Source organism: Xyrauchen texanus, chromosome 5, assembly GCF_025860055.1.
Source record: "Xyrauchen texanus isolate HMW12.3.18 chromosome 5, RBS_HiC_50CHRs, whole genome shotgun sequence".
Lineage (NCBI taxonomy): Eukaryota > Metazoa > Chordata > Actinopteri > Cypriniformes > Catostomidae > Xyrauchen > Xyrauchen texanus.
This window is the reverse complement of record NC_068280.1, coordinates 23,775,516-23,787,398: the sequence shown is the minus strand read 5'-3', so window position 1 is coordinate 23,787,398 and position 11,883 is coordinate 23,775,516. Positions and strand designations below refer to the sequence as shown.

General features: G+C 39.0%; 1 protein-coding gene across 1 annotated transcript in view; it reads left to right on the top strand.

Annotated features, from left to right (window-relative positions):
- The first annotated feature begins 440 nt into the window (after positions 1–440).
- The window catches only part of itga6b (integrin, alpha 6b), a 33,308-nt gene continuing 21,865 nt past the window's right edge, over positions 441–11,883 (top strand). Inside the window, exon 1 of the mRNA XM_052126034.1 lies at positions 441–669. Coding sequence (XP_051981994.1) covers positions 497–669 — 173 coding nt within the window. The 5' untranslated portion in view covers positions 441–496. The remainder of the gene's footprint in view (positions 670–11,883) is intronic.

Sequence of the window (11,883 nt, the reverse complement as noted above, 5' to 3'; positions counted from 1 at the left end):
AAGCGGCTTTTAGCCAGGTTTGACCAACTCATATAAACACACAGCCAGGAGGGTCTAATAAACCAGAGATTGAAGGCTATGGTGTCTGTGAATAATTTGCATATCTATGGATCCATGCTCATAAACACAGATAAAGACTAACAGAGATAAAGGTGTAATGCTTGATTTGTTAGTAACGAAAAATATAACTGTATAGTTTTGTGTTTTTGTGTGTAGAATTAAAGTTCACATCTTATTTACTATATCTATGTATCACCAAGTAATTTACGACGTTAGAAATCCTTATCAAAAGCTCGACTAACCAAAAGAATGTGCAACATTACGAAAAACGAAGCCTGAAGCTGAAACAGGTAGAGGCACGGATGAGGGTGGAGACGGGTGGAGGCAGGATGAGAGGAGGGACGTCAGAGATAATCCTCCCTTGTAGACATCCATAACCCCACCAGAACCGGGTTACATTCTCATCTGTAACGCACGAACTCAACAAAGAATCGCCATGCAATCTTACAAGACTTTAACCTTGCCGCTTCTCAGTTTCATGGGATTGACGCTGATCTCTGCCTTCAACCTAGACATGGAGAATGTTATCAGGAAAACGGGAGATCCCAACAGCTTGTTCGGTTTCTCCCTCGCCATGCACCAACAACTCAAACCAGCCGATAAAAGAATGTAAGCATATGTTTTATTCTCTTTTGGAGGGCAGGTGTCGTGGCTCTTCTGCCAAGTTGCGGATTTATTTAAGGTCTTTTTAAGCAACAACTCCTCGCATTTACAGCTGATTTCAGGTACTTTGTGGAGCGTTTGTGAAAACCTTTTAGTATTAACGTCATCCAATAGTATTTAGGTGGTGTTCTTTTTTGCACATACAGCTACCTATCTTCCCAGCAAACAGAACGTTTCCCTAACGTTAGTTGCCATTTTTGGTATTTTTTGTGAACCAACTATTGGTATTTTTATAACCATAAACTAACCTTTCCAGAACGTTGCAGACCAGGGAGGTGTTTGGGTGACAACCTAATGAGAATTTTCTAAATATCAAATGGCTATTTTTAGGCTTAATTTAGCAGAAATAAATTGTCCATAATTCTTTAAATAATCATTATTATTATCATTATTTTTCTTAACTTCCTTATTTTTATGGTCATTTTATTATTATTATTTTTGTATAAACTTTGCAGAGACAACAATGACGGGTATTAGCTAGATATGTATGCTTGCCTCCAAGTTAATGATCATCCACCTCTTTTGTGTAAAACATGAAGACATACATTAATATGCACCCACATTACACCACATTTCTAGCAAGTTTAATAGATAAGGTGACCCTTATCCAGCCCCTTATCTGCCCCACTGGCTCTCTGCTCTTTCTCTTTGCCTTTTGTCATTCTGCAATAGACCACATGCATATCTGAGCGTTTGTGTTCTATGAGACACTGTGCATTTGTTATGCATGGATTGCACAGTGATACACCAGAATAAATTTAGAGATATGAGTCCATGAGAATAACAAGTGCTGGAAGTGCAACAAGAATTTAAGAATTTGTTTATGTGAAATCAGGGCATAACTTTATCCACCCAAAAGTGTGGCTCTACATTTTGCACAGAAGATTTGCATGTATATTGGGGGTTCATATAGCTCCTCACTGAAGAGGTGTCTGGTCTACTGCATCCTTTATTTTCTCATATCTTTGACTTTGATTAAAGTGTTTCAAGTTATTTAATTTTTTAATCGTGACAGTTCAGTTTGATGTTGTTTTGTTGTTTCAGTATGAAAACCTCCTTGTTGCCTTGGTAGCTCCAAACATGTCTGTTTCAGGGTTTAACAGACAAGTGAAAGAATGTGTGCAGAAGCCTGTTTCTCATTCCTGAAACTCACTACTGCCATCAACCTTGGCAGTACAGGAGATAGACTGCCAGGGCTGACCTCAAGTTTATCCTGCAGAGAGAGTGAGTTGTCAGTTATGCAAGTGACTGATGTTAAGTTTATGTGTCTGTTTAGAACACTGATGTGTTATAATGTGTTCAGTACAGTACAAACTTTACTGAGGCATATTAGAGGCATATTTTAAAGACAAACTGTAGAAAACCTTGCATCACCCATTTTGCAACCCCCTCAGCTGGAATTCATATACCAACATCTAATTTTTCATGGATTTATGATGGGGGATTTACTAAATTGAAGAAATATTTCAACCACACCCTGTGTATGAGAGTCACATTTTTGTTGATTAATGTGTGATTGTGTATGAGTGCTCTGACTCATATCCTCAGCCTGTATAGGCTAGGCTGGCAAATCTGCATGTCAGTAATAAATGCCCTGAATGTATGTGTATGTGTGAAGGTGATTCACATAACTGCAGGCCAAGGCAGGGCAGGGTGTGTATATAGCTTTGATTTAGCATTCCTTGGCCTGTCATAGCTGGCAGGAGGGAGCTGCTTTCTGGTGCTGTAGGCAGTGTGTTTGCGCCTTAGCAGGTTCAGGTTTTGTGTTCAAGTGACAGTCAATTAAAAGTCAGGAATTGGGAGAATGAATCTGACCTGAAAAGTGATTAAATCCTCCTTGTTGTGTACTCACAACAAAATTACCAATGATGATAATTACAAGGCATTTGGCATACCGACTCTCAGCTTCTTCATACACACATAGGCACACCCAGACAATGATTACTTTGTCACTGGCTGTCTTACATTTTAACTGCTATGGGGTAATCAAAGAAGCTGGCTGTTTAAACTAAGTTAAGTTCATCAATAGAGTTAGTCTACTAATAATAAATAATTGAAATCAGGTGGATAACATGTAAATGTCAAAGTAAATTAAAATAATTTTAACCCCCTAACCAGAAAAACTACAGGGAACTTCAGCAAGTGTTTTCAAACTTTTACTCAGTGCAATAACTTTATTTTAAAAACCTAAGTTCTGACTAAACCTGGCTAAGCCTTGATCTTGGCACCAGTAATTGATTGGTTTTGATTTGCCAGTACTCTACTGAAATAGTTTTGGCTGGTGGATTCGCAACGGGAGTTGCAAGTGTTGCAACATTTTCTTTACATTTGTCTTGGAATATTTTAGCTGAACAAAGTAATATTTACAAATATGTATGAATCATGTTGTAAATTTTTAATATTTTCTCATTTATAATTGGTGATCCATTATATAAGACACCAGATATGAAAGAAAAGGAGGTGTCTGGGGGACCCCCAAGTGTATGAATAAATTGAATCAACCTTTTTTGCATCCGTTTTATGTGCCAATCACTGCTGCTGTAAGCCCCAAATAGCCAAACACTATCTGAGCAGTTAAAAAAAAAGAATTAGAAACTGGTCTGTGAGCTTGCTTTTGTGAATAATCCACTGTTATATCCTAGATGTCCAGAACAAAATATGCACGAAAAGCATGCTAAACAAATCATCAGAAAAATATGTTATTGACTATTATATAATCACAAAGTGGAGAATCTCAGCTTTCTAATAGCACCAAGATTGAGCTTCTAGTCCACTCATAGGCAGAGATATTCAATGAAACAATTGGGGTGGCGCATGAACTGAAAATTAGACAGAATGTCTATGGATGAGCACATTTGCGAGGGCTGAAATGCATTATAGCAGCACCTACATTTCAGATCTGCATTTTGTGAAAAAAATATTTTCTTGCTGCCATCTAGTGGAATAAAGTAAGACTTTTCAAAGGGTGATAGAGAGATCAGAACCAGAATTACATGCTTACAAATTAGTAATTAATAATTATATTAATATAATTATATTTTGTTTTTTTACTTTCTGTACATCATAAGATTATAAACATGGATAATTGTAGTCTTTTTTAATATGAGGTTTTTGCAGTTTTCAAAAATTCAGTTTAAGAGGTTAATCAACTTTTAATATAGATGTGCTGTGTAACATAACGTCACTTTGGGGATATTGTGTTTGCGACAAGTGTTTGAACAATAAATAAACAAACTTCATCTTATTTAGCTTTAACATATGGTGGAACAATGTAGTCAACACCAAGATCTCATAACATACTGGGCCCTATTCCAAAGTGCAGTGTATAAAGTCGGCATGGAATGGGCTGCTTTTCCTTCCTGTGATTCTCTTAGCTTCCCGTGCAGAAATAATCAAGAAGAATCAGCTTGGGCTGATGCATCTCTCTCTCTCTATTGCATAGTGTTAATACTGTGGACTTTTCTTGTTTATACTGAATATTCTAACTAATGTAAGGCATATTAAACCTTTTACATTAATCTAAGCAACACTATCAGTCAAAAGTTTGGATACACCTGACCGAAATGTTTCTCATAATATTTAAAAATCTTTTGATCTAAAGGCGTATGCTTAAATACATGCAAATACTTGTACCTACATTTCTTTACAAAATTACAATTTTAATGAAAATAACTTGATAAGGTGGGGCAGATAGTGAAGGAAAACAGTCAACAAGTGTCCAATCATTCAATACTGTTTAAAAGGCGTCTTAAGTTGGTTGTAAAAATGCTGAGCTGGAATATAGGCAGATTGTATATTTAAGAACCTAAAATAAAAGATAGTTTTGATTTGTTTAACATTTTTGGAAATTATATAATTCACATACGTTCATTTATGTTATTTCATAGTGTTGATGACTTTACTATAATTATAAAATTTGGAAAATAGTAATAATAAAGAATAAGTAGGTGTTCAACCATTTGACTGGTAGTTACTACAGCACAGCAATAGTTAGACCATTGGATGCCATGAGTCATGTCAGCATTGCTGTCATGCCAGTTCCACACATCACAGAGGTTCTAATCTTATGTGTCTTGTCCCGATACAATTTTCCCTCTTTCTCTCTCTACTTTTCTATCTCCTGACCCATAAATGCAATAAGAAACAGCGCTCCCCATTCAAACAGACCCTCTAATCGAATTAATGTGCAGCAAAGGGCTTTAATGAAATATGTACTGCAGCTACTACAGCTGAACGGTTTTCCTCTTTTATCTGTGAGGATATATTATTTTCTTGATTACATTCAGGATATTTATAACTTTTAAAATCCCTAGCTTTATCTATTTGTAACGGCCTGTACCTGTATCCAACAGGGCTGTCGTAACATCATGTTTTGCAAATAACCATCCCAAGACCAGTTGCTAGTCAAGAATGGATCATTGCTTAAAGATAATCTGAATATCTTGTGCTCCAAATCTCTAACAACACCTACATTGTACATAATAAGTCAGTTGCATGTGCAGACTATCAGCTTTCAGTCTGTATCTTTAAGCCTGAAGTTTAAGTGATGTTTCGGGCACATCTGGAGCTGTAATTCATCGTCTGTCAGTTGGTAATGTGAACTATGACACTCCTAACCTCCTAAGCAGACCCAGCTCTTACTCCATAGCAACGGCTGCTTCTGTAGATTCATCAAAACATCAGTGCTTAGCATTCCAGGCTGAGCTAAGATAGCTTGTATATAAAATTGTTTGGCCTAGTAGAATAAGACTGTGATTTACTGCTTAACAACTCAAAAATGCTTTTAGCCATTACAGTAAACAATTGTTGGTGCACATTAAAGATGCAGTTGAGAGTTCAAGCCAAAAAGGTTCTGACAAAGTGTTTGTATTGTTAACTAATGTGTGTGATAGCGAATGCAATTAATGGACACCAATTGTTAAAACTTTTTATACTCTCATGTCTTGTGCTCTGCAAGTACTCATTGGGACAGTCTTGTTCTTGTAACTGAATTGTCCACCATATTTCAGAAGGACAGATTTCTAATGAATAAAGGCACGCCTGTTTTCTCAAACGTATTAGTTCATGTTTAATAAAGGTCCTATTTCAAGTTTGAGCTTCAACAAGTATGCTCACTTTGAGTGCATTTAGATAAATTACTCATAGTTGAAATTCAGAAAAACTTTGAGCATTGTTATTCCATACTGTGTTATTATTCCTTAACTAAAGTGGAGATCAGTAATGTTGGAGCTGCTCATGGCTGGTATTTTTTAATTCGGAGTGACTATTTGCACATAGATGTATATAGCACCTGCCAAACAGTTCGGCTATTTGCACCCTAATAGTTTATTAGAAACATAGACATTTACATCAAAATGCGTTTTAGGTGTCGCTGTAGTGGTATGGTGCATAACACCGGTGCGACCACGCCTTTTCGACACGGATTTGATTCTACGTATTTGCACTATTTTTCCCATTCTGTTTTCTGTCTCTTCTATATAATTTAATACTACTTGTAAAAATAAATCAAATTAATTTAAGGGTAGTTGTTCTATAGTAATATTGTAATAACCATGTTTTAGCAGAAACCATAGATTTGATGCAATTAACAATGGTGTTACTACAGTAGTATGTGCTAATGTAGGAAGTGGAACCATGCCTAATTTTGTGGTTATTATAATTTTACTGCAAAATACCATGGTGATACAATGGTTACTGTTTTAAAACCATGTAAGGGAACGTTAAGGTTAGGTTGAGGGGTTGGTGTTGTGTGTCTGTGGGACTCTAAATAAGCAAAAAAAACATGCTTCAGTGATTCCCATTTACTCTTTGTTAGTATTTAATTAGGGGTGCAAATAACCATATTTGTACCAGGGTGGGAATAGCATCTGCCTTTTTATTTTGTAATGTCTGATTCACAACTAAATACTTGTATGCTGGGCTTGATTTAGTCTTTTGAATTCTATCAAAATGTAGCAAAATAAATTTTAGGTTGTTGTTTGGCTGTAAGGTAAATTTACCTGCCTTTAACCCATAAACTGTTAATGGAAGTGCTGTTTTCTGAACTGATTCAGTGAAATGAACAATTTGAAATAACTTGTTTGGTCAAACTGCTCAACGCATGAATGACTGGTTTATAAGGCTTGCAAATCAGAAAATGAACAGAGCAAATGTTCCTTTCTTAATTTCCCAGTAATCTTGTGTCTCACCAACCCATTTGTGTCTGTTCATGCATTTTTTCACTCTGTAAAAATAAAGTAACAGAATAGTCTGGAATAGGGATGGACATTTTTGAGTAATTTTGTAGTTGCATACTCAAATTTTTTATTCACAAATGTTTCCAAGAACAGTTTCAAAATAAGGTAACTTCAACAAACTATGCTTTTCTTTAAAGAAAACGTTAAATCAACAATATGCATGAATAAAAATGGAAAACAAAAACATTTGTACTCACCTGGGGCTTAATAAGAAACCAATGCTGGTTGCATGAGTGTAATGCACATATATAAACTCCATAAAGGCCATTACATTTTAAAAATTTCACATTGGTGAAAATTTACTTTTTATAAAATGCACTCTAATTTAGTTGCTTTGCATTTTTTGTTTCCACCAATAAAAGCTGAACCTCATCTGCTGGTTTGCTACTCCAACAAGAAGTGTTTACAAGTAAAGTACAATTACCTTGACAGTGATTTCTTTAAAGTACAATTCAATAAGAATCAAAATATAAAAGTATTGCTACACTTTGCTTTCAAAAGCACAGATGGCATTAAATAGAATTGCATGGCTGTGTAAGCAGAGAGTATGGGTGCTAGATTGGCCTGCCTGCAGTCTTAACCTGTCTCCGATTAAGAAGCGCATTATTAAGCGAACTAGATGGTAACGAAGACCCCAGACAATTGTGCAGCTAAAGACCTACATAATGGATGAATGGGGGAAAATTCCACTTTCTAAACTTAACATACTCGTGTCTTCAGTGCCCAATTGCTTAATAAGTGTTATAAGTGGTAAACACTCGACTGCTCCAAATTTTTTGGAGCATGTTGCAATCATCTAATTTGAAATTAGTGTACATGAAAAATGAAATTCACAAGGAAAAACATCATATAATATCTAGTTGTAGTGCTTTCAATATAGCAAAGGGTGATTATAATTTACAAGTCCTTCCTTTTTGTTTTTATTAGCATTTTTCATACTGTCCCAAGTTTTTCAAAATTGGGGTTGTAGTTCAGTGCTGCTCACAGCAGGGAAATGCACAAAGGAAAATTAATTTTGAAATTCCAGTAGTTTTTAGTACTCAATTACTCATGCACAGGCCTAGTCTGGAATGGTTTTAATTTGTTTATTTGCTTGATTGACTGTAACTTTTTTGATTGACCTTACTGGTTTTAATGAACAATGTTTATTTTTTCTTTCACCACTTTTAAGAGAAAAATAAACAGAATGAGAGTGTACCATCGATAAATAGACAACAGTTCCATCAGCCCCTCAGCTCTGTATTGAGAGAAAATATGTTTTTCTGACTAAATGATCTGAAATGCTTGACTGAAAAGTCAAGACAATTTGCCCCAGAATGAGTAATTGTATTAGTGTCTCTCACCATGTTGAGAGCCTGACATATTTAACAAATGAGACATAGCTCTCTTTCTGTACCACTCTCTGTTTGATTGAAGGCCAATGTCAGACATTGGCCACAGGACACATGAAGTACTGTTCCAGAATAAGCTATCTGTTTAAATAGAATATTTGTCCTCTCTGTTCTCCCCTCCCCCACTCGCCTCTCTCACACTTTTGGGATCTTACATATTCTGCTCTCTATTTGCAAAGTCATAGTAAACTTTTGACACTTTAGAGTATTGCAGCACAAAACCTGCTTTTATTCACTGTCACACCTGCGATCCAGATTAACCATGCACCAAAGGTGCTGAAATAGCATTGTGCTGTATTTAAATGAAGTTCTTGCTTTTGTTTTCTATGTAAATTAGTCTCTTTATAGAAAGTGCCTTATTGGCAGCAGTGATTCGTCAAATGTTGATCAAATGATGTAGAATATAATCATGCCAAGTGGGCAATATTGTGAATTACTGCATGCAAATTGCAATCAGCACTAATTTGTAGGTAAGTTTGTGCCATTATTTGATTTGCACAACTCTTTTAGACTTGTTTACACCTGGTATTATGATGCCTCTTGGGTGATCCGATCACATGTGGTCAGGTGAGATAAGTGGCTGTTTACATCTAGTCATTTAAATGCATCGCCTGTAGACCACTTGTGTTTGGATTTGGAGGGGAGTGTCTCTGTTTATGACGACATACAGTACATCATTCACTATGTCAGTGTGTTACTGCATGTTATTAAAGCTCAACAAATTAAAACGATCCATGTCAGAATTTTAGTGGATTACCTGTATTAAAGCAGCTTCAGGTGTTCGTGCTTCTCTTCTGTGTTGATATAAGACACACACTAAAGAATATCCATGAAGCTCTTATTATTGTGTACAGTTGTGGAGCGGAGGGGGACGGGGCCGGTCGGAATATCGCGCGCCCGGTCCCCAATCAGCCTGATGAGGCGCGCGAGGGATAAAGGCGGCCGGTGACGATGGTTCGAGAGAGAGAGAATTACGGACATGTCCGTCATGTGTGTGTGTTTATGTGTTTTTGAGTTTAAGTTTCTCATTAAAATATAATTTATGTTGACAAGCCGGTTCTCGCCCGGTTCTCGCATCCCTCCTCCCTCCCGGGTTTCGGCACCAATGTAACACAGTTGAAGGATGGGAAAGGAGGAGACGAGAACCGGCTTGTCAACATAAATTATATTTTAATGAGAAACTTAAACTCAAAACACATAAACACACACATGACGGACATGTCCGTATTCTCTCTCGAACCATCGTCACCGCCGCTTTATCCTCGCGCCTCATCAGGCTGATTGGGACCGGGCGCGATATCCGACCGCCCGCCCCTCCGCTCCACAGTGAGGAAGGCGGGATGACCACGCGGGACGCAAGATACACCCCGCCCCAGGGATAGGGGGTGTACGTCATGCCGGTGGCACCCGGCCTGAGATAACGCCGGGAGGAGTGTGGAGCGGAGGGGCGCGCCGATCAGAATATCGCGCGCCGGTCCCCAATCGGCCTGATGAGGCGCGCGAGGATAAAGGCGGCCGGTGACGATGGTTCGAGAGAGAGAGAATTATGGGCATGTCCGTCGTGTGTGTTTGTTTATGTGTTTTGGTTTAAGTTTTCATTAAATTATCATTTACATTGACAAGCCGGTTCTCGCCTCCTCCATGCCCATCGTTGAACTATTTTACATTGGTGCCGAAACACGGGAGGGAGGAGGGATGCCCGTCGCAGAGTCCTCGACACTGCCGTCCACCCTGGGGAGCGCCGCTGCCATCTTCCGGGTGACGGAGTAGCCCGACCGCCCGGATGCGGGGAACGGCCGTCGTCCGCGGGGCAAATGGGGACTGGATAACCCGACTGCCTGGAGCGAGGGAGCCGCTGCTGGGGGCGGAGGAGTGCCCTGCCGTCCCCAGAGACGCGGAGGGGTCGAGGGAAGACCGCCGTCCGCGAGGGGAGGAGGGAAGAAACTCTCCGACCGCCCGGAGCGGTAGAGCCGCTGCCAGGGGCGGAGGAGTGTCCCCATTTGCCGCCAGAAAAGCGGAGGCGCGTTCTGCCTGCTGGGGGTCGGCGGTTTCACTCCGGTTCGCCCGGTGTTGGAGCGGCTGTCGTCCGCCTGAGTGTGGGGGAGTGTTCGAGGACCACGCGACGGTACATCAGAGAACCGGTGAGTGAGCTTTTTCTCTCTCTCCTCTCTCTCTCCCTGTCGCACCGTGTTGGCCTTTTCCCGCACCTATTTTGTTTTGTTGTTGTTGTCTTCCCCTCCTGTCTCCTCCCAGGGCGAGGAAGGCGGGGATGACCACGCGGGACGCAAGATACACCCCGCCCCAGGGATAGGGGGGGTGTAAGTCATGCCGGTGGCACCCCGGCCTGAGATAACGCCGGGAGGAGTGTGGAGCGGAGGGGGACGGGGCCGGTCGGAATATCGCGCGCCCGGTCCCCAATCAGCCTGATGAGGCGCGCGAGGGATAAAGGCGGCCGGTGACGATGGTTCGAGAGAGAGAGAATTACGGACATGTCCGTCATGTGTGTGTGTTTATGTGTTTTTGAGTTTAAGTTTCTCATTAAAATATAATTTATGTTGACAAGCCGGTTCTCGCCTCCTCCTTTCCCATCCTTCAACTGTGTTACAACAGTATATCTGTTTTTTTTAATTCTCCAATCGGACAGTTATTTTCTTTTAAAGACGCTCGAAACAAGGGTATTTTATGAAATAAAATAGCGACATTGGATATATAACCAAATCTGCCACATTAAGTTTAATTGCACCTATTGTTATAAATTTGACTTCAGTTTGAGCAGAAAGCTTACATACAACCGTTATGACAGAGCTCCTGATTAAAAGTTAAATAACTGGTATCTGTATTGGCCGATCAGATGACAATAAAATCAGACTGTAAAATCCTGACCAGAGCATCCCTGCCTTTAGTGAATTTGGTGCTAAAACAACACAGGTAGCGTGAACATAAAAGCTGCACTATCAATTGGAATGAATTCACCACTATACATTTATTTTTTATAAATCTTTGTTACTCATCCTCCATTTGAATGATTTTACCTCTGAATTTTGGGCGAGTCTTGTATGTATATGTTGAATTTGTGTTATATATGTGTAGCTATATAATTTCGGAACCAAACACTTCGACACAGTGCAAAAACAGGCCTCAGATAAGCATAAGAGAACAAAACCATCTCAATACCCTAAGTGGTAGTAATGTGTATCCTTGTCATGCTGTAGGTTACACTTCCCTGGAGAGAGATTAATGGAGACACATCACATAACCCAGAAATCAATTATTGGGTTGACATAATGGAATGATGCTATTTCAGAGCTGATCTTGAACCAAATTATTCAAATTTCCAGAAATGTGTAGGCAATTTAATTAAGGGGTGCCAGTCCAAGAATAAAGGTTTTACTAAAACAAGGAGGTTTGTCTAAAAATATTACAACTACAGAATATGACTATTTTTGACAGTGATTTCTTTAGCTGTATTTGTTATTTTTGATACATTTAAAATGACAATATCTCTGAGTTTATCTTTGTTCTTTTTAGCATGT